Source organism: Panthera uncia (assembly GCF_023721935.1).
Source record: "Panthera uncia isolate 11264 chromosome B3 unlocalized genomic scaffold, Puncia_PCG_1.0 HiC_scaffold_1, whole genome shotgun sequence".
Lineage (NCBI taxonomy): Eukaryota > Metazoa > Chordata > Mammalia > Carnivora > Felidae > Panthera > Panthera uncia.
In genome coordinates, this window is record NW_026057582.1 from 126,206,828 (window position 1) to 126,230,345 (window position 23,518).

General features: G+C 47.4%; 1 protein-coding gene across 1 annotated transcript in view; it reads left to right on the top strand.

The window, feature by feature from the left end:
• Positions 1-23,518, top strand: part of IGF1R (insulin like growth factor 1 receptor) — a 252,109-nt gene that overhangs the window by 40,315 nt on the left and 188,276 nt on the right. Inside the window, exon 2 of the mRNA XM_049614035.1 lies at positions 13,791-14,336. Within this exon, the coding sequence (XP_049469992.1) occupies positions 13,791-14,336 (546 nt within the window). The remainder of the gene's footprint in view (positions 1-13,790; positions 14,337-23,518) is intronic.

The window sequence follows — 23,518 nt, forward strand, 5'->3', positions numbered from 1 at the left end:
TTTCTTTCTTTCTTTCTTTCTTTCTTTCTTTCTTTCTTTCTTTCTTTCTTTCTTTCTTTCAGGGGTCAGGGCTCTTTGGGCTTGACACAAGTGTCTGCTTACCCTGAGAGCCCTTAAGGAAGTGCCCACAATGGTCAGATGGCACCTGGGGTATACCGTGTGTTGGAGAGCCCCTCTCCCACACATAAGCACCTGGCTGTAGCATCCTTGCTGCCTGGCCGTACATCGGAAGAGGAATTTTTTGCTCCAGGTTGGTGGGAGGAAATTCAGATTTAAGCCCCAGCTCTGCCCCCGCCCCCCCCCCCCATAACAGAGTGATCCCAGTGGGTCATTTTGTTGTTTAGTCATTGTGTCCTCAGCTGTAAACAGGGTGAATAACACACCCACAGAGTTATCAGCAGTAAATGCAATCAGGCTTGTGAGGTGCCCACAGAAATCTTTATTACCTCCTTAGGCAGCCCTGCCTGACTTCAAGTAAATCCTACTTCGTGTTCTCAGATGCAGCCTGAATCTTCCCCCCTGTGCTGGTCCGACTTCTGTGTTCCCATCCCCCATTAGAGGGATTTCTGGTCCTTGCCCCTCCCGGGCTGTCACATGGATGTCCTCCCATTTAGTCTCATCTCTTTTAAACGGTGGAAACAGAAACCCAGTTTGAGGGGGCTCTCCTCTGGCCCCTTACTGTACTCACTCTCCCCTAATATGGTCTAAGACCACCTGACTTTTTTTTTTTTTGGCAGCCACAACACCCCATCATCACATGCAGAAATTATATCCAATTAAATCTCCTAAGTCTTTTTCACACCTCCTACATTTGTGCATTTCTTTTTTTTGCACCCAAGTGTCCAAATAACATTATTTCCTCTCGATTGCAATTCCAATCTGTTGATCTTTTTAGCTCTTGACTCTGTTATCCAATGTATTTGCCATCTCCCCTGGAAACTTGGCATCCTTGAATTGGATAAACATTTGATCTGTGCTGTCGTTCAAGTAATTGATAAAAATGTTGAAACATACAGGACTCAGAAAGAGCCCTGTGGCCTTCCACCAGAGACCTTCCTTGGGCCATTCATTAATCAGCACATTGGAGGGTGAACTGCACATTCACCCAGCTGTTCAAATGTAGCTCAGCAAGGATATGATGAGATTTTAACAAGGCACTGTAGATAAAGTCTAGTGTCCCCACAATCTACCAATTAAAAAAATCCTCATGCTAAGAAGAAGAAAAATCCCCAAATCCCAGTCATTGTGGCGTGTGATGGTTTAAGGCTTATGACCCATGGCTTCACTCTGCTGCAGTACGTTTCTTTCATTCTGCCTTTGGTTGATAATACTGCTGGAGTGGAGCGGGGAGTGTTACGACCGGGTCACCTGGGTTTCGGGCTGTTATCTGCAGCAGAGTGGGATTGAGTGAAAGATGTTCGACTGATCTTTTTGGGGAGCCAGGGTCTTGAAGGGCACTGGTTTAGGACACCTTCTCCTGCCAGGACACCGAGCGTGGCTTCCATGGGCCGCTGTCCAGGCTGGTGGGTGGACACCCCCATGGGGTGGATGAAGAAATCCCCGCTGCAGAGGGTACCTGGTCTTGGTAAAAAGTGCAGCATGCCTCAGTGAAGGAGTCAGGGATGTGTCGGCCTCCAGATGCTTGGCTAAGCACAGAGTGGAAAAAATACCTCTCTGGAGGTGTTAGAGCAGAATAATAAACACAGACGTGATAGAAGGTACAAAGGCCTTTGCAGGAGTGGGTGTGAAGGCCTAAGGGATGGCAGGAGATTGTGTCTGGGGGTGGGGAGGACAGGACAGGCTGGAGTGTGATTCTCCTTCTCAGGCTTACTCTGCCACATTGTCCGAAGGCCAGAGCTGCGTGGAGCTACAGATGTACCCGGCTGTAAGACGTGAACTGCCACAGGCAAAGTTAGAAAACTGATGCAATGGAGTGAGCATTCTGCCGATGGGTCCTAGCAGATAGGGAGGGTCAGCCACGGGCTCCGTGGCAGAGGGCGGTGGCTTGTTTCTGCCCACTCCCTAGAGAGGTGCGTGCAGGCAGGCGCCTGTCGATGGGACCACTTACACCTGCCTCGGATGCTCAGCGCCCATTTCCCCGGGGAGTCTGCACCTGACTCTTCCTGAGGCCCCGCTGTTTGTGCCCCAAGGTCTCTGGCTGTGCTGAGTTCAGCCCCACAGCCATGCCTGGCCTGGGCCATCATTCTCAGTGCCCAGCCCATCTCTGAGCCTGTTTTCCTGCCTGCTGGGCTCTTTGTGGTCCTTGCTGCTGGATGGGCTACATGGCCTGCCTTTAGCTGTCCTTTTTACACCTCTGTGACCCACATGAGGGGCAGAATAAAATGCAGTGAACGTTTATACTTAAAAAATTGTGGCAAAATACACTTAACATAAAATTTGGCATCTTAGCCATGCTTAAGTGTACCGTCACGTTAAGTACATTCACATCGTTGTACAGCTCACCTCCGGAACTCTCTTCATCTTGAAAGCATGAAACCCCGCACCCACTAAACTACCCCTCCCCATGCCCCTTCCCCCTGCCCTGCAAGCACCATTTTGCTCTCTGTCTCTGTGAATTTGACTACTGTGTGTAGTGGAATTGCACAGTATTTGTACCTTTGTGACTGGCTAATTTCACTCAGCCGAATGTCCTCAAGGTTCATCCCCATGCAGCCTGTGTCAGAATTACCTTCCTTTTTTTTTTTTTTTTAATGCTTATTTATTTTTGAGAGAGAGGGAGGGAGGGAGGGAGGGAGGGAGAGGGAAAGACAGCAAGTGGGGGAGGGCCAGAGAGAGAGGGAGATGCAGAATCTGAAGCAGGCTCCAGGCTCGGAGCTGTCAGCACAGAGCCCGATGTAGGGCTCAAACCCACAGACTGTGAGATCATGACCTGAGCTGAAGTAGGACGCTTAACTGACTGAGCCACCCAGGCACCCCGTCCGTGGCCTTCCTGTTGCTTTGAGAGTTCTGAGGTGACACATCTGGCTGGGGTTTTCTTCTTGGCTTCTTTAGTGCCTTCTGTTCCAGGCCTTTCTTTGCCCTTCTCTGGCATGCCTTGCCTCTTCCTGCTTTCCTTCAGACCTCTCCCTCCCTTTCTTCTCACCTGCTTAAATCCCTGCCACCCCAGCTCCAGGAGGTCCGTGCTGCCATCAGCAGCCCCTGCTGTGTGTGGCCCTCAGTTAGGTTCGTTTGTCCCAGGATGACTGTCTGGGCATTGGAGACCCAGCATCCTCTCATGTTTTGTGTGATGGCTCTTTGTAGTAGGTGTGAGCTGACTCCGTGGGCGTCCAGCAGGGGCATCTGTCTGAGCACATCAGCCCCACAGTGCCCTTTGTTAGGGCGGCCGTGGGTGAGCCTGGGAGCCTGCCCTGGAGAACTTGGACTGGGACGGTTTTAGGGCTCAGTGGGACCGGCCGCTCCACGAAGGCAGGAATGTGTCGATTCTGTTCACCGCTGACTTCTGGGTACCTGGAACGTTACGTATTAGCACACGGTAGGCATCTTATTAGTATTTGTTGGAAGAAAAAATAAACTTAGTCCCAAACCTGATGAAGTGGCTGACCTCAGGCCAAGTGGCAGGTGGTCCCTTCCCCTCTGACAAAGCCCCCAAATCAGGTGAAAAGCCTCAACAGTTGAAGAGACTGACCTTCAGCACCATATCCATGAGGAAGTGCACCACGGCACAGAGGGAGCTGTTGAGGGGGGTTTGTACACCCATAATCAGCTTGCCGAGATAACTGCCTAATTGAAACAGTACAGGTCACTTGAGGTAACTGGAACATTGGAAAATATTTTTGAAATGAGGATGTGAACTGGAGTGATGTAACACGTTCTATAAAAGCCCGTGAGATAGGATGGGGGCCACAGGGCCGACTTTTATTTGGAAGGTTAGCCTGGTTCTGAGCAGAAAATCCAAAGTCAAGAGAGAAGGGAAAAGGAGGCAGAAGGAGCACATATTTTCCAGGTCAGGCTGCAGCTCCTGTGTTGAGGAGGCTGCCCCAGGGAGGTCGGGCAGTGAAGCCTGATGCGTATCCCCCAAGGTCCCGTGAGCGGCTGAGTGGGGGGTAGTGGGTGGGCATACCCAAGGGAGTCTCGTCCTTGGGTGCCGCTTCATCAAAAAGGCAACCAGCCATCGGGACTGGGAATAGTTACAGACGATTTGGGCTCTTACAAAGGTGCTTTTAAAATCTAGGGACTTGGAGTGCCTGGGTGGCTCAGTTGGTTAAGTGTTTGATTTCGGCTTGGGTCATGATCTCATGGTTCGTGGGTTTGAGCCCCGCATGGGGCTCTGTGCTGACAGCTCAGAGCCCGGAGCCTGCTTCAGATTCTCTGTCTCCCTCTCTCTCTGTCTCTCCCCCACCTTGTGCATACACACCATCTCTCTCTCTCTCTCTCTCTCTCTCTCTCTCTCTCTCTCTCAAAAATAAATAAACATTAAAATATCTCTATATCTATATATATCTATGTCTATAGAGATAGATATAGATAGACCTATCTATATCTATCTCTATATAGATATCTCTAGATCTATCTATAGAGGTCTATCTCTATAGATAGATCTAGAGATCTCGAGATAGAGGTAGGTATAGATATCTATATCTAGACATAGAGGTAGATATCTAGATCTAGATCTAGATATAGATATTTATATCTACCTCTATATCTATAGATATCTATATAGATATAGATATCGTGATATAGATATAGATAGATACCTATCTATAGAGATAGAGATAGATATTTTAATGTTTATTTATCTCTAGATATCTTTATATGTATATCTATAGAGATATCTATAAAATATCTATCTCTATCTCTATAGAGATAGATATAGATAGATCTAGAGATATCTATATAGAGATAGAGGTAGATAGATATAGATATATCTATATAGAGATAGATATTTAGAGATAGAGATAGATATTTTAATGTTTATTTATCTCTATATAGATATCTCTATATCTATAGAGATATCTATATATGAATATGTGAATATCTATAGAGATATGTGAATATCTATAGAGATAGATACAGAGATAGATAGATAGATAGATAGATAGATATAGGGGCACTGGGTGGTTCAGTCAGTTAAGTGTCCGACTTTGGCTCAGGTCATGATCTCACGGTCTGTGAGTTCGAGCCCCGTGTTGGCGCTCTTCTGACAGCTCAGAGCCTGGAGCCTGCTTCTGATTCTGTGTCTCCCTCTCTCTCTGCCCTCCCTTGCTCATGCTCTGTCTCTGTCTCTCTCAAAAATAAACATAAAATAATTGAAAAAAAAATATATATATGGACTTGGGGGCACCGGGGTGGCTCAGTTGGTTAATTGTGACTTCAGCTCAGGTCATAATCTCATGGTTTATGAGTTTGAGCCCCATATTGGGTTCTGTGTTAACAGTGCAGAGCCTGCTTGGGATTCTCTCTTCCCTTCTCTCTCTGCCCCTCCCCCACTTGTCTTTTCTCTCTCACTCTCTCTCACTCAAATAAATAAACATTTTTTTTTTAAAGTTTTAAAATATAAGGACTTGGAATATTGGACTTTTGATATTTTCAGATTAGAAAAGAGTTTGGAGTCACCATCAAGGCAGCAAAGTTGTTCTCATGAAGACCCAGGAAAATAGGTGTTGTTCCTCTGTTCGAGCAAATACAGCTTTCTGCACCAGCCTGTGTGGCTCCAGATGCTTTATGTGATGGGGACACTGGGGCTTATGTTCCCTCCAATCTTTGAAGTACTTCCCAGTGAAGTTTCCATTTCTTCATCAGAGAGGCAGGATGTAAACATCTCAGCCCGCTTTGTGAATTCTTTGCCCAGCGCACTCTGTTAATGTTCAGAGCCTTCAGGGCTATGTCTTATGTGTGAATGGGTTTTTAGATTATGTTTATATGTATGACAGAGATGGCTCTTCTGTGGGGCAGTGGAGGACAATTTGCATGTTGAAAATTACACTTAATTTTTAATTTCTGTTCCGAAAGCCACCTGCGCGATGCAATCCCTTACATTCTTGTGATTGTGGGTAGTTAGTGAATGTGTCAGGTTGTGAGGACTGCTTGCCGTGTGTAAGATATCAATGTACATATACAGTGTAAACACATTCTCTTTGAGGCATGAAGATAAAAAGGCTTAACATGAATTGTGTCTGTTTACACTTACACAGAAAATTCTACTATAACAAACTTTGGAGTATCCACAGTGTTTATTATCATAACATTGTTTCTCCTCCCCCACCCCACCTCCCTTTCTGGTTTTTTGGTTCGTTGAAGTCTGGGAGGGAGTGGGTGGAAAGAGACCCATGCCACCCCTTTCCTGAGCACATGGAGGGTGTGCTGAGACAAGCCAGAGTAGGCGCTGCAGATTCAGCAGCCGCGGGTGGACCGTGAGGTGCTAAGGACACTCTGTCTCCACCTGATTTTCCTTCTGCTTTGCTGTGCTTCGTGCAGTTTCTATGGGTTGCTTGGGGATTTTCTGGTAGAGTGAAGATCAAATTAAGAAATGCAGGTGCACAAGTTTTACGTGTGCCACATTGCATGTGTGAGTGGGTGGGGAGGGTAGTGACGCACGAGGGGGGTTACAGGATTACTTTCTAGGGCAGTGGTTCTCGCAGGGTGGTGCCCAGGCCAGCAGGCTCAGCACCACTGGGCACTTATTAGACATGCAAATTCTTGGGTCCCTGTGTCTGTGTGTTAACAAGCCCACCAGGTGGTTGTGATGAACGCTCAGGGTTTTGAAGGCTGTTCTTACCTGCAAAACCAAGTTGACCTCGTAACGGCTCATCTCAGACTGCTTTCTAGCTTCTGTCCTGCAGTTGCTTTTGTTTCTCTGTCCACAGGCTCTACTCCTGGGGGTTCCCAGGCACCTCCATGTGTGTGCACCCCCCTCTGACTGGTGCCCTGGCCCCCTGCCTTTCCTGGCAAGACCCTGCTCATTCTTCAGACCATCTTCAGGGATCCCCTCCTCGGAGATGGCTTCCAGACCTCCCCAGAGGTGGGGAGTCATGGGTCCCCTTCTTTGTGGTCCTGCAGCCCTGTTCACTGACCTATTAAAAGTTTTAGTTCATTTAACTTGCCACTGGCTGGAGAGGTGGTTGTTCGGCCCCTTTGTACAAAATTCAGTTAGACATGAATGCCCTCCTAGCCTCTTAACATCAGTGTGACTTTCACAGAGTCTAGAGATTTTTTTTTTAAGTTTATTTATTTATTTTGAGAGAGACAGAGAGCAAGGGAGGGGCAGAGAGAGGGGGTAAGAGAAAGAATCCCAAGCAGGCTCCGCACTGTCAGCACAGAACCTGATGTGGGGCTTGAACCCACAAACCCTGAGATCATGACCTGAGCTGAAATCAAGAGTCAGATACTTAACTGACTGAGCCACCCAGGTGCCTCTAGAGTTTTTATAGTACTAAGTTATTGATTCCAAAGAACCCATTTTAAGGGACGTAAAGAACTTGTATAGAGGGCCACTGTCTGAAAAGAAAAAAAAAAGGGGGGGGTTGTTATGTTGGGCTTTTACCACCAGAACCAGACATGACAGCTGGTTGACGACCATTTTACTCATTATCTGCCTGTGGACCTTTAGTAAAATGAGGCTAATTATGCTTCCCAATGTCTTTTATTTCCAATCCTGCAAGCTAAGACTGCCCCATATTTTTAAAGAAGAGTTGATCAGAGTTGAAAACATTTTAATTAGGTAACTACCTCTGATCATCTTTAATGGAATTGCTGTCAGAAGGCTAATCAACAGATTTGTTCATTTTCCCCTTTGTTGTTCATATTTAGATTGGGGCAACAAAACGAGGGCGTGTGTATGTTTTTTTATTCATGTTTATTTATGTAGTAACATGGCCTAAAGCCCCTTGCCAGCCACAGGAACATGAAAGCCCTATCTGATCTTTATGACCTCTTCCTTCGGGTAGGTATGAACAGCCCATTTTGCAGGTGAAGAAAATGAGGCTGAGGAAGGGTATGTGCCCCCTTGAGGGTAGGAGCCGGTAAATGGAACTTGGGACTCAGACCTAAGTCATCCCATTTTTCTTTTTCTAGGACACAAGATTGTGTTTCGCATAGAGCATGCCAAAGCGGTCATTGATTTCCTCCTCTCTTTCACATACTTAGATTCATAGCTTTTTTTTGGGGGGGGGGGGTTCTCAGGCAGATGCTTTTTATTAACCCTTCTTATATTAGCAGTTCTTAGGGATTTGTTTCCCGAATATGTATCGTTTGTTTATGTTGTTCCCTTAGGTCCCTAGAGCAGAAATTCTACCCTTTGATGTTTTAAAAATACATAGGAAATTTTGGGGGAGCAGTATTCTTTCAACTAAAAGACTTAATTTAAAATTTTAGTTTGGGGGAAGTGATTTCTACCCCCCCAGGTCCTCGCCTGCCTGTCTGCTTGCCTGCCTCCCTCCAAAGGGTCCTGGCCTGGGGTACCAGACCACCCCTGCCTCTCCCCTCCTCATCCCTCCTCGTGCCCTCTGCTCCTGCCTTGGCGGTCTGTTCATGCTGCCCCTACCTTCCACAGTGTTCTTTCCCTCTGCTTCCTGTTTGCTTTCACTTCCATAAGCTTTGATTATTCTTTATGGGGCCAGCCTGAGAGCTCACATTCCAATGCCTTTCGTAAAGTCGAGTTGTTTTTTTGTGTTTTTTTTGTTTTTTTTTTGTGTGTGTGTTTTTTTGATATCTGCTGCTTTGAAAAGGGAGAAACAGTGTTTTGCAATTTCCTTTTAATCATCAGTGAGTAGTAGCAAGGGTGTGTCTGTCTCTCCTTAGTGTGCTGTGTGGAATATTGACTCCCTTAATGCTTGTATTATTTCACGGCCCCAATGAAGTATGCTGCATTCTCTTTTCCTGTTTGTGGCTTGTGCCTTCTGGACACTGTGTTATCATTCCTGGCCCAGCTGGGTTTTCCTTTTTCTGTTCCTATCACAAAATACCCCAAAGGCGAACAGTGTCGCTCCTGGAATCCAAAACACCCAGTAGCCGGGTCCTGCCTCGCACTTTGTGGCTTGGGCTTGTCTTCTCTTCAGGAATAAGTGGTTAGTTTCTTCCTTGTTTTTTTCCCCCCTTTTCTTTTCTTCTATAAATGGGGGAAAAGTGTCCAGTGTGGAAACAGTTCTTTCATTTGAAGAATCTGTCCATATCAGCTCTGTATCATGGCTCATTAACTTAGTGGTCTACACGGCAAAGCCGATTCTTTCCTAGTGTCTTTGATCGCAGTATAAACTTTTGGCAGACTTTGGTTATGAGGCTTCATGCTCTTTCACTGGGTCCCGAGCTTTCTGGTCTGCAGGAAATGATAGCAAACTAATTGCTGCCTAACACCTTATAATAAGATCAAACACATGCTGAATGCAAAACCAGACCGCATCCAAGTACTCCTCTCGAAAAACTTCTGTTTATCATTTCAGAGTAAACTAATACGCTTAGTTTATAATGGCATAGAAGGAATGTAAAATTTTAGGCGGGCCTAGGAAAAAATGAATAGTTCAAAAGCAAAGAAGACTTGCGTATTGAGTCACTGACCTGAAACTATCATTGGGTGACATTTCTTGATTTTGAGAGAATTCTAGTGGCACCTATCTGATAGATGCTTTGTTCTCCCCATCCCACCTTAGGCTCACCTTGGCCCCCAGCCAGGCAGCACATCTTTACGAAGCTGCTGGATGTCAGACGTGTACGTTATGCTGGATGTTAGGCATGGGAGACAGGCAGAAAACTGTACAGAGCCTCTCATTTCCATGAGGGTAATAGACAGTGATCACTCAGCTAAATACATCCTTTCAGGGCCTGACACTTTTCAGACATGAAAAGTGCTGTAAAAATAGTGAAATAGGGAAATGAGGTGGGGGGAGAGAGTTAGGGGGGGGATTCTCAAAGCTAGGGTGTTGGGGCAAAGCTCTGATGAGGTGACAGGACGAGAGTGGAGGGCTGTCCATGTGACAGGGGACACACTTCAGACAGGGGATAAGGAAGGAAGGCGCTTGGCAGCTATAGTGTGCTAAGCAAGAACATACTGGCAGCTGAGATAGAAGTAGACAGGGACAGAGACGGGATGGTGGGGAAGGTGTAGATGAGGCTGGAGATGACAGTGGCTCAGACCAGGGCTAGAGCAGTGGAGACGGACAGATGTAGTGAAATCCATTCATTCTACATGTGAATTAATGGTGTGCCCACCATACATCAAGGACTGCTTCAGGCACTGGGGGTGTCGTGGTGGGTGAAATAGAAAATAATCTTCTGTCCTCCTGGAGCTGACACTAGTGGGACAGATCAGTGGGGGAGACCCTGGGATGAGAAGAAGGCCAGAGGAGGGCAGACATGCCCTGGGTGGGGCGGGGGTGGGGGGAGGGGAGTGAATGGGGCCATTGAGAAACAGTGTACAGAAGAGGTGGGGTGTAATGGTGGGAAGAACATCCCAGCTTCCCACAGGCTTGGAAGCTGGAGCCAAGAGGACTGTTGTTTTTTGTTTGTTTGTTTTGTTTTTTCAGCTTTTTTTTTGAGATATTATTGACATTAATACACATCAGTTTAAGGGCACAGTGTACTGATTGGATACGTGTATGTATTACAGAATGATTACCATGATAAAGTTAGTTAACACCTCCACATCCTCTTACATAAGTATAATTTGTGTGTACAGTGTGTGTGTGTGTCTAGATAACATTTACGATCTACTCCCCTAACAACTTCCAGGAATACAGTGTTGTCAGTTCCAGTCACCGAGCTGTGCCTTAGCTCCCCAGGTCTTCTTTATCTTAGAGCGAGGACTTTGTACCGTTTGACCAGCACCTCCCCACTTCCCCCAACTCCCGGCCCCTGACACCGACCATTCTAACTCCGTTTCTGTGAATTTGACTTTTTTTAAGATTCTGTGTATATGTGAGAACACAAAACGTTTGTCTCTCCGTCTGACATGGCAGTTAGCATAATGCCCAAGAGGATGGGATCTGTACAGTGTAAAGGGAGAGAGAGGAATCAGGAATGAGCCCTTGATTTTGGACACGAGCAATTCAGAAAACGGGGTGTCACTGACCCAGATAGGAGAGTGCAGGAGGCAGATTTTGTCGGAGGAAGGGAATGTGTTATCGGACACCTAAATGGAGATGTTGAGTAGGCAGATGGACATGCGACTCTGGAGCTGCCACTGGCATGCATTTGACAATCATCTAGTGTATGGGTGGCACAGGAAGCCAGCTGCCCATGTGAGAGGACAGAGAGGGGGGAGGCTGAGGCCAGAGGCCAGCATTTAGAGGTGAGGTAGGACCTGAGGGTGGTGAGCGGGTGTGTGGAGTCAGAGAGGCCTCAAGAAGGAGGCAATGTCAGATAACTGGAAGGATCAAGTAAGAATAGGACAGGGAATTGTTATTGGCTTTGATAATGTCATCAGGGGCTTTGCAAAGAGTTGTTTGGTACCATGACTGGGACAGAAGTTTAGCTGGAGGAGTTTGGGGGTAACCAGTTGGTGAGAATACTAGGAGCTGGGACTATCCAGAAACCACGCGTCAAGCTTTGCTGTGAAGGGGCCAGCATCTTACATACGTCACCTGTGCAAAGGGGTGATGATATTACGGAGTGTGAAGTACTATTGAGCGCATCACGTGAGATGAGACAGAATGAAACAAAGCTTCCCTCACAGCCTTTTTCCAGCATGGGATGTTCTCAGGGCCCTGGTTTCTCCCATTTTCTTCTTTGTTGTAGAGGCTTCCTTTGCTCATCAGCAAAAGAGGGGAAGTGGACCAAATGAGGTTTCAGGTTGTAGGTTCTCAAGCTTTGACTGCTTCTCTGCTCTTGGGTCCCCTGGACCCCACCCCCTGACTGCCATTCTCTGTCCAGTTCCTGTCTATGGTTCTGTCCCCCGCTGGACTGGTCTTCCCTTTTCCCTCAGCTGCTCCACTTTGATTCTGTCTTGCACTTGACCACAGATTAATCCTCCAAAAAAAGGTCTCCTTTGGGCTTCTCTCCCACTCGAGAGTCTTGAGAGGGGCCTCATTCCTGAGACGAAAGTTTCCATCCCCATGTGTGACCTTTTGTGACTTGGACTCTACCAAACTCGTTTATTCTCTACATCCCTGGCCATCAGTGTTGCTGTCCCTTGAGTGTATATGCTTTCCCTTTTCTCTGGCCTCTGGAATGTTAATACCCAGTTTTAAGTCCTACCCATCCTCTAGGAGTCAGGGCATGCAAGGGCTTTCCTCAGCCCTGCCACAGAAAGGGCCTCCTCTCTGTGGGTAGCTGCAAGGCTGTCTGTCCTGCCCAGTTCGGTTCACATCTAGAGTGGACTTGTACTCTACACACCACTGACCAGCTTCTGCCACATACGACAGTTGTTTGTCGTGGGTCTTAGCTCTTGGCATTCGCCGTGAGCCTCTTCAGAGGGCAGGTACCACGTCTTTGCACTTCCTACAGCATCATATGTGTTGAGTGCTCCAAAAACTAATGAATTACACCAGTCAGAAAACTTGACTCTATCTGAGAAGCTTTAATGGAAGGTTTGTGATTATTAAAGCCTAAGAAAGGGTACTAACCAAGGTGTGTGTGTGTGTGTGTGTGTGTGTGTGTGTGTGTGTGTATGTGTTTAGAATTTTAAAAATAAAAGTTTCCAATATCAAGGCTGTTCTATCAAAAGCATTTCAAATCTGCAGATGCCTTGGTCCAGCAATTCTACTTCTAGGGACTTATCTCAAGAAAAGAGTCTTGGATCTCTGCCGAGAATGTTCCCTGGAATGTTCCTTATGATGAGAAAAATTGGAGATAACCTAAATATCCAACAATATGGGATTGGTTTTTTAAAAAATAAAAGAACTCATGGTGCATATTCACAGCCTAGAATCAGTATCTCCTTAAAGTGATAACGTAGAAGGACATTTATTGATTTGGTGAAATGTTCATATTAAGTGAATGAAGTGTATTTGAAAACGTGATATTATTGCCTGATTTCCTTTACCTTAATCAAATTCCTTACAGAGAGAGGATCACTGGCATAGGAACTGTTAACAGTGATTATCTTTGGACGTTGAGACATGGATGAGTTTTACTGTCTTTTGGCTATTCTGTTGCCTAACCTTCCTATGGGAAGCCTGCTTTCTTGATTCTTGATTCATAAAATATTAGAGTTGGGATTGCATATCCCTTTTATTCATAGAAACCGTGCATTCTTACCTTTCTGTTAAATTAGCCTTTGTATCTACATTCACGCAGTATTAGGGAAGAACACAAGGCCACCTGGCCCGCATCAGATGGTAGCAAGAAATGTGGGAATGTGCTTCTTTGTGTCCCTACTTTCTAGGTCAGGGTGACTGTTCTCCAATATCAACTGCTGCTTGGTGTCCTTGAGGCTCGATGCGGTAGGAAGTTGTTATGTGGCTGCTGAGCTGTTTGTTCAGACTTTGGGCACTGGTGCTCTGCGGAAGGGGTGGGGGGTGAGCGGCTGGCAGCTCTGGAGCCTGCAGCCTTGATTCCCGCATGTGCTTCTCGTGTACGACCCCGGGCTCAGAGCTGTGGTTTACACATAAATGGGACGGGGACGGCATCCCCCATGGTCGCCGTGTGTGTTGCACAACGTCCGGCCCAGAGTAGACGGTTCACGAATGACAGCTGACCAACTAGAGACTCAGATAGTCCGCCTGCGGCCCTATACCTAAAGCTGGTCTGCTGCGAAGAACTGAGTCTTATTTCTTTAATAATAACAATAATAAGATAGGTTTCCTGAAAACTGACCATATTGTGGGTTGGGAAGTAGTTCTGAAAATGATTTCCTTTTGACTCAGACGTGTCCCGCCCTTGCCCTCTTGTCTCCCTTCCAGTCTGCGGGCCGGGCATCGATATCCGTAACGACTATCAGCAGCTGAAGCGCCTGGAGAACTGCACGGTGATCGAGGGCTACCTCCACATCCTGCTCATCTCCAAGGCAGAGGACTACCGCAGCTACCGCTTCCCCAAGCTCACGGTCATCACCGAGTACTTGCTGCTGTTCCGCGTGGCCGGCCTCGAGAGCCTCGGGGACCTCTTCCCGAACCTCACGGTCATCCGCGGCTGGAAACTCTTCTACAACTACGCCCTGGTCATCTTTGAGATGACCAATCTCAAGGATATTGGGCTTTACAATCTGAGGAACATTACCCGGGGGGCCATCAGGATTGAGAAAAACGCTGACCTCTGTTACCTCTCCACGGTGGACTGGTCCCTAATCCTGGATGCGGTGTCTAATAACTACATCGTGGGAAACAAGCCCCCAAAGGAATGCGGGGACCTGTGTCCGGGGACGATGGAGGAGAAGCCCTTGTGCGAGAAGACGACCATCAACAATGAATACAACTACCGCTGCTGGACGACCAACCGCTGCCAGAAAAGTAAGAATGGCGCTGATGTGGCTTTCCCTGTGCCGCTTCTCTTTCCCCTCCTTCTCTCCCTTGCCCTCCTCCTCTTGGAACGCACGGGTTCTGCCGGGGGTTCTGCTGGGAGGGTGCGGTGACGTGGCACTGAGGACACGTCCGCCTGCCGTGTGCCGGTGGGGGTCTTGGTTGGCTTCCTTTTGCATCTGGGAACTCATGGGATGCGGGACTGTGGCATGGCTGCCATCAAGACCTTTCAAATCATGTACTAGAAATAATCCACCACCCTTCTGGGCTAGAAGCTTGCTCACCGACCTTCAGCTTTGGATTTCTGATGAGAAAGGTGATCCGCTGTGTTTGGAAGGGCCTACGCCCTGGCAGTCAGGGACTGCTTAGGGATCAACTCGTTCATCCTTTGCACGAAAAGAGATCTTTTGGCATGGCGGGACTTCCTTAGCATGAATATACTTGGAATATGGTTGAATAAAGGAAAAGTAAAGAGCTAATGCAATTCACATCCTGTGAAAATGGTGACCTCCACTCCCTCCTTGGTCCCCAGTGATGTTATGATGCTTATGTGTTGCTGGTTTATGATGGAGCACCTGGCCATGGTGCGAGAGCCCTGGACCAGGTTTCAGGAATCCCGCATTCAGGCTGTACTTGAAGGTGGCTGTGTAGTGAGTACAGTTGTACACCCCAGTGCGTCCATTTCCTTTTTTCTATCTTTTTTTTTTTTTTTTCTTTTTTTTTTTGTCCCCTGAAGAGTTACAGGTCTTATGAAATCACTCAGTGGAAGAATTTTGAAATATGCCCACTGCTCTTCTGGTCCAGGTGGTGGTATTCTGAACCTTCTTGTTCATCAGCAGTCTGCCCGTTTTACGCCTGAGTATAACCAGACTCTTGAATTATTGTGATCAATACCTTGAGACCCAAGTTGTTTGGTATTAGAAGGTGACTCTGGGCCTTTGCTGTGTTGCTTTTCACAATGTTTAGGTATATTGGCCAGGAAGATTCCTCTCACTGGTTGGAAGTCAGCGTGGTAGCTATAAATAGCTATTATTTAATGGTTGGCCCAGTTAAAGACCCAAAGAGCTCATGTATTCTAGCTAGTCATGAAAAGCCAAGAAATCCCAAATTGGTAGGCTCGCCTAAACCATGAAGTGTATAAAATAAACAAAATAAAGGCCAGACCCCACAGGTAGCTGTTGTTTCTGTTTCCCTTCCAGGGTTGAAGCAGGAAAAGGATGGTTTCTTTGACCCAGCTCACACTTTTTTGCTATCATTCCATCAGTGTGTACATGAACATTTGATTAATGAGGGAAGGGGTCCCACTGGCTTCAGCTAGGACCTTGGATGGCCAAGAACGCCATCAGGCCGCTGAAGAGTCCCTGTTGGCTAGGGTTGGAAGAAGGTCCTGTGCTAAAGTCACATTTGTGATTGATTAAAACGGTACCCTATCATTAGGTTACCCACTGGTTTTGGGAAAACAACAAAAATACCTTTTTAAGTAGTCTTGACATTTTAAAATTTTATTTTAAAAGAAAAAGGCGTCAGCAAGGGAGGCATCGTGTGTAGTGGGAAGATGTTGGATGCGGTGTAAATGGCCTGGGTGACCTTGGACGAGCCTTCTGGGCCATGGTTGGGCACCTTTAGAATGTTCCTTAGGGCAGTCCCATATTATTCCTCAGTGGTGACCAAATGTGTGCGAAACTGCTTTGAAAACTCATAAGCTCTGCACAAAAGGGAGGTGTTATTTAAAAAGTCATTAGGTAGGCACTTGTTCAGTGATTCAGTCGATATTTACTTTGGCCTCACTGTGGATTTTTGGCTGTTTCTGACCAGCTGGTTGTTGAAGAAGCCTGGAGCAGAGGCGAGGCTTGGTTTCTGGGTCCAGGTCTGGTAGCTGGGACCGGGAATGAGCAAGTAATTTAAATTGCCTGGCCCTCAGTTTCTTCATCTGGGATAGATCCTGTCTTTCTCATAGGGCACTTGGACTATTTAAAAAAAAAAAAAAAAAAGGAAAAGCACCAGAAAAAAGAATGGGGGTTAGAAATTGGGCCTTGGTGCTGGTATGGCTGATGTTGACAGGCCTGTTGGCTGGACACCTGCTTCCCCAAGGCCGCACCCTGCAGGCTTCTCCCCCGCCAGTTCTCAGTCCTGCTGACGTTTTTCTGAGATTTTACAAGGGAGTATTTATTGAAAAATTACTACCAGCATTCAAGGAAATTGTCTTCTCTTCATCTGGGAGTTTCAGGAAAACTCCAGCATGCATGGGCAGGCTTCTTAAGAGGTTTTTCTAATTGAATCAGAGCTCTCTCTTTACATAGATTCCCTTCAGACCTGTGCTGTCTGATGTGGTAGCCACTAGCCACATGTGGCTTCATTCAGGCTTGAACTGTGGCCTGGTCCGAACTGAGACTCACTCAAAGCGTAAAATACATTGGATTTCAAAGATGTAGCAGGGTCAGGAGAAAAAGTAAGGTATCTCCTTATTAATATTTTGTTGTTGAAATGATAATATTTTGGACAGACTGGAGTCCATAAAATATGTTATTAACTTAATTACACCTGTTTCTTTTTACTTTGTCATGTGGCTACTATAGCATTTGAAGTGACAGGTGTGGTTCTCATTCTGTTTCTGTTGGAGAGTGCTGTTTTAGAGCACTCCTTCTAAGGCCATACGTTCTCTGTCCCCCATCGTCTCTCTGGCTGAGCACTGCAGTGCTGTGATATCCCTCTCCAGGAGGATGCTTATGAGTCATTCAAGGAGCCTGGTGAAGCGTGTTGAGCCTGGACACAATGTCTACCTTGAAGTCAACGTAAGCATTAAGATGCCCATTTAAAACAGTGAAGTGTGGAAGAACCCCATTCAGTTATTCTCCACAGGGCTGCCCACAGAAGCAGGGAGAGCGTCTGGAGAGCTATGTCAAATCAGGGATGCGTGTGAAATTTGTGACACCGCGGAGAAGGCCTCAATCCTGGAGTGCTCATACGCACTTTTTACTTGGTGCTCTTCCTTCGGCTCCTTCTTAGGTATCCTAACTGGGCGGTGGGTGGCAGGCAGCTTCGTAGACAGCCCCATCAAGGAAATGACTACTTCGTGGGTTCTCCACCCACTTTAGGATTTCTCTGTTGTCCTGTGATTTGGAGAAGTGGTTTTATGCAGGCTTGAGTTACGGCTAAAGAGTGACTGACCCTTAAAAAGTCATGTACGGTGTTCTCCCTTCTGTAAAAATGTAACTTGTGGCCCTGACCTTCAGCCCTGGTGACCACCCCTCCCCCCCCCCCCCCCCCCCCCCCCCCAACCCCCGGCCTCCTAGGAAGATACTGCTTCTCTTCCTATGTCTACAACCATTCCTTTTCCGGCTCCTTTTCCTTGGTTTAGTCTTTAGTACCTGGCGGTCTCCAGACTTCCATCCTAGGCCTCTTTTCACTGCCCTTGTTCCCCAGAATGCTCCACCTGCTGCTTCACCATCCTTTTGTCTACAGCTGGTCCGTAAATATCATCTTCAGCTTAGACCTCTTTATAAGCTCTTAGACCCACATATCCATTCCTGTCTAGACAACCACAGACATTTCAGTGTCTTCTAGTCTTCTCTGTCTCCTCCCTTCTACTGAGTCTTTTTCTTCTATTCTGTCTCTTCGTGGACAGCGTTCTGGTGCTCCACGCTCCCATGTCGGGAACTTGGGTGTTTGGATGCTTCCTCCTCCAATTGCAAGACAAGCCCTTTCCATCCCAGGGTTTCTCAGATCTACCACCCTCCGCTGTCCCCTCTGCCCTTTTCAGCGACCTGGCCTCTCTCCAGCCTTCCTGCACCCCTGCCTCGGCCCAGTGAACTCCCTAACACATGCTCTGACCGACAGGCTCCTCTACCTGAAATCCTGTAGTGGGAGCTTGTGGAATCTCATGAAATTGGGCCATGCATGCCCCCGACAAGCTGCCTGCCTGCCTTCTGCCTGCCATGTCCCTGGCCCGTGATGGTGCTTGCATGTGCTGGCCAGGTGGCCGCCCTCACTGGCAGACTTCTTGCCCCTTGGCATAGGACTCTGGGACTTTGCAGACTCTGGTGGGCCTTTCCCGTAGCAGAGAAACCTGGCAGTGGCACTTTCCGCACTGCTGAGTCAATTCTGGGCGCGTCCTCCACATCTCGGAGAGCACGGGTGTCACCCCAGGGGTGAGCACACACCTGCTTTGTGAAAGATTTATCGTCAGGAAGATCTGTTTCCCCCACCCCCCGCCCCTCTGCAGAGAGCAGTGTGTAATAACAGTCCTCAGCAAGCCAAAAGACTCGAGGATTATGAAATGTGGATGTCTCCTGTGTCGCTTTCACGGTCCTTGCTACCCAGGAGCTCCATCACCAACCCTGTGTCCGGCTCGTCACTGGCAGGGAGGATCAGCCGTGGATGGTAGGAGCTCTTCTCTGTCTTGCCCTTGTCAGAAGGATTCAAGGCCCAAGGTGATGGAGAAGTGCAGAAACCATCTTAAAAGTTGAACTTGGCCTGTGGCACTTGGCACCATCCCTTACTTTGTACAGTTATTTGCTGAAAGCCAACCATGTCTAGGGATGGGGGCGGGTGAGGGTGGATACTCTGGAAGCACCTGTGGTTCTTTTCATGCCCGATTGAATTGCCTCAGTGGCATCTGGCGTTTGCTTGCCACTGGGGCTTTCTGGTACTTGATTTCAGTTTTTTTAAATGTTTATTTATTTATTTTGAGAGAGAGAGAGAGAGAGGTAGAGAGTGAGCAGGGAAAGGGCAGAGAGAGAGAGAATCCCAAGCAGGCTCCGCACCAGCACATGGTGCCCGATGCAGGGCTTGAACTCATGAACTGTGAGATCACGACCTGAGCCAATATCAAGAGTCTGGCACTTAACCAACCGAGCCACCCAAGCACCCCTCTGGTACTTGTTTTCAGATATGGATGGTCCTCCAACCAAAAAAAAAACAAAAAACAAAAAAAAACCAAACCCAAAAAACAAAACAAAAATCTAAAACTTACTACTAAACTCAGTGTCTCCAAGTCCTCTTTAACCCATCAGGATGAACAGCTTGTGGTCTACTCACATCCCTGTATTGCCTGCGAGAAGGCCTGGTCTTTGCCAGGAAATTCATGAAGGTGGCGAGCCTGGCCAGCTTTGCTGGTGGCACAGCCTTCTTTCAATTAGAAGGGTGCTGACTGGAAACAGTGGTCCCGGGGTCTGTTGCGTTTCCCCACTGCCTTCCAAATGAGAAAGCAGGAAAATAGCAGATTGGAGCCTTTGTGCGAGAAGGCAGTAAACGGCTCCCTTTATTGACAAAAGGAAAACATTTTACAGCCATCCTGCTGATGAGATCAGGGACTCAAAATGAAGGCAGGTAGTATAAAAAAAGACAATTCTACATCCCCCCCCCCCCAAAAAAATAGGTTCTCATGTTCCTGTTTATCAGATACTTCTCACAGGGCGGTATTGTTGTGTGGAGTGAAATTGTTCCCCTTCCTCATTTTCTTAGAGATTGGCCTGCCGGGTGAAAGTGAGGGGCTTGCTTAAGTGTTTGTAAATCACCTGCTGGAGTGGGGTGAGGTGAGGGACACGGTTTCTCTGCCCTGCAATGTGCCTACTTCATCTTAATTCTCCCCTCCTCCCCCTCCTCTGCGTCCTCCCCTCCTCCTCCTCCTCCTCCTCCTCCAAGTTTTAAGCTTCCGTGAGGGGTATTTCTTTCTGCGAAACACTGTGTGGTCGGCCGCCAGGTTCTAGCATGCCTGGGCCCTCCAGACTGCCCAAGGTGGATGAGAAGAGGGGCCTGCATTTTCCAGCTGGAGCCGGGGCAGGTCTGTGGATCCTGGATGAGAAGGCAGCCAGTGGAGCGGGTCTGGCATGGTGTTGATGGTAGGAGCTTGTCTCTCTTCCCCCGGAAGGCCCCTGCTCTGGTCAGCTGCTCCCAGTGTGGGGGTGATCTTTATTTAGAAGGGGGTCACATGCCCCTGGGCCTCATTTCTATGCCTTTTATAGTCAAGCATGGAGATCACATTCTGTTCTCCCTGACTGTCGACCCTTGTTACCAATACGGTGAAGCAGTTTGTGTCCATGGCTCTCTGGGACACCTCTGAGCCCACCCCCATCTCTTAGTTCTCCTGCCTGGCTCCTTGAAAGGCTTTGTTCTTGGCTGATTTTCCCCTAATTAAGGTGTCACTTTCCTGGGTTCCCTTCAGGAGTTTGTTTTTTAATAAGGATCTCAGAGAGTAAAAAGGCTTTCAGAATAACTCTCCTAGGGTGATTTTTGCAATTCTAGGTGTTTGGAAATATCTGAAATCCCTTCAGAACTCACCAGTTGAGCCTACTTGTAAGATTGTCCTGATTTCTGGGACACCTGGGTGGCTCAGTCGGTTAAGCGTCTGACTCTTGATTTTGGCTCAGGTCTTGCTCACAGTTTGTGGGACTGAGTCCTGCATCAGGCTCTGCCCTGACAGCACAGAGCCTACTTGGGATTCTCCCTCTCTCTGCCCTCCCCCTGCTCACATTCTCTCTCTCTCTCTCTCAAAATAAATAAATAAGCTTTAAAAAAAAAAAGTTAAAAAAAAAAAAAGGTTGTCCTCTTTTTCCTTCTAGTCCTAAAATGCCTCTTTTGTTACGTTAACATTTCTATCTTGCTTTTCTTGTGTGTATGCCAGTGTGACATTCTTGATTTGAGTGGGAATGACGTGGATCACGTGGGCCCAGGGCTAACCTTGTGCTAGACAGCATTGCTCAACTTGAATGCATAAGGTGGTTCAAAAGTTAGGTTTGGCCCGTGGTGAAGCTGGAAGCCATGAATTGGAACCATACCTCCTTCTAGCGTGTGATGTGACTCCGGGACTCAGGCTGTCTGAATCGGGGTCTCTGAGCACCATCGTGGGATGGACTGCGCCCCTGACTGGGAGCAAACGAGAGACAGCCACAGTGTTCCCGGAACTCTGGTAGCAGGAGATGCGATCTTTCTGTCTGTGACACACAGGATATTAAACAGAGCAGGCGTCTGTTTATCACTGTGCATAACTTGAGAATCTAGATTTAAGACATGTTGTAATCTTTTGTGTGGAAGAAGGAACCTCCGGTCAAAATCTGAAATCTAGAGCATTGTGGGTTCTCTTCTGTGTCCAGCCTATCTTCTCAGTCTTTGGAAAAGTCTTCCCTGTCACTGTGTGAACTGCTCTGCAGGAGCAGGAATGAGAGCTGAGCAGTTCTCGGAGCTTGGTGGAGATGATTGTCATCTCAGGTCAGGGAGTGCTGCAGGCTCCTGGGGTCAGTGGAAAAGGGCGGGTCATAGACAGGAAGAGTGGCCATCCAGGTAAGACTGTGCTCCTGCGTGTTAGCTTAGACGCTGTTCTACAGTCCTTTGAGTGTCATGAGACTGGCTGGGGCCTCACTCCTGACATTCCGGGGGTATCCACCCTTGACAGTTGTCATTGTGGATTCCGTGGAGACAGCACCTGCCATCACACGCCTGGCATCCTCTGTTCGGCTGGTCTCCAAGCATGTCCAGTGGCTCTGCACCTGAAAGGTGTGATTTTCCCCAGTGGACCATCATGGCATGTTAACGTTGATATTTGCAAGAATATGTAGTTTTCTACAAAATGGGAGATACATACATACACACACACATACATATTACATTCCAGTATGGACAGGTGGCATCATACGGCAAAGGTTTAAGAAGAGTCGATGAATTGAGAGGGTTCCGCTCATTAGCCTCGTGTGTTTCCCAGGTCCTGGAATGAGGCTGCCTTCCCCATCTTCCATTTGTGAAACAGGACGGGGCAGGGACAGAACTTACAAAGCACCAGACAGACTGCCGAGCACATAGTAGGTTTTTGGGAAATGATAGCCAATTGCTAGTCTTTCTAAAATTAAACTAAGAGCTGCATTCTGAGACCATCTAGAATTGTGAGCATTAAACTGCATTGAATGTGTATGTTTACTGCCATATCTTAAATGGTCTTTCTCTATGGCTTTTTCTAAATTGCAAAAATTCAATTATCATAAATAGCATGGCATAGTGTAGGAGTGGATCTTGCTAATTTAATCCAAATTGTTCAAATTCTTGTGTCTGTCCAGATAAGCCGTATCTTTAAAGAACATTCAGTGAGGTACATATGACTGTATCAGGATGCCAGTGGGGCCTCTGTAGTTACATGTAAACTCTATTTATTTGGTTATCAAACCCTATGAATTTATTCTGCTTGCAAGCGTGGTGTGGGGAAGAATTTAAGAAATATCAACAAGATTCTTGTTTGATACTAACATTAAATGTTATCTTTTTTTTTTAATGCGTTTTTTGCAGAGAGCAGTAAAGTGGTTATAGAGTGGGCACGATTTGGGGGAAGATAACAAGGATGTACATTTTTATTTGTGACAAATGCCAGTCTCACATAGTAAAGGTAGCCAACCGTCTGCTCCAGGCTGAAGCATGTCTGTTTATTTCTCTTCTTTGGGAAAGGCTCGCAGTATGTGTGTGTGCGTGCGTGTGTGTGTGTGTGTGTGTGTGTGTGTGTGTGTACTTGCTCATGCATACCACTCTGTGCTCCCACCCAGCCTCTTGTCCTGTTTAGGCTGTTTTGTTTTGTTTCCTTTCCCTCCTCTCGCCCCCAGTGCAGGAAACAAACAGTGGCTCTCTCTGTCCTCCCTTAGATCTTCCTTCCGTTCGAGGGGATCAGGTGGGTGGGAAAATGCTGTGCAGGAATGTCAGGCCTTCTCCCGGAAGCCCGGTTTCTGTTTCATCTCATTATTGGACAGAAGTCGCTTTTTGTGTCTTGGCCTTGGTCACAAACAACCACCCGGTCGTCTCTCGTTTCTTCGTGCCATTTTTCACGGAATCCACGTGGGATGGGAACAGAGGCAACGTGTTTGGAGACTCGGTGTTGCCTGATCCTCACTCGTAGCCTTGTGTACAAAAGGCTGTGCGGACTGACCCAGCATGTAGCTGCCTCTAATTTGTGTTTGCAAGTTCTGATGAAGGGACTCGGATGGAGTTTACGAGGTTGTAGCTGCCGGAGCCCATGCAGGCCCTGGGCCCGAGCCCACTGTGCCCAGGGGCCTCTGGGGAGGACGGCCCAGCTGTGATATGTGTACATCTGCCCTTGGCAGCGGATCTATGAACCAGGGCTGCCATTCTGGATTTCCGGATAGATGCAAAGTGCTTGGATGGTTTTTAGCAGCTGCCTGAGACCAGGGAGTTGGACATAG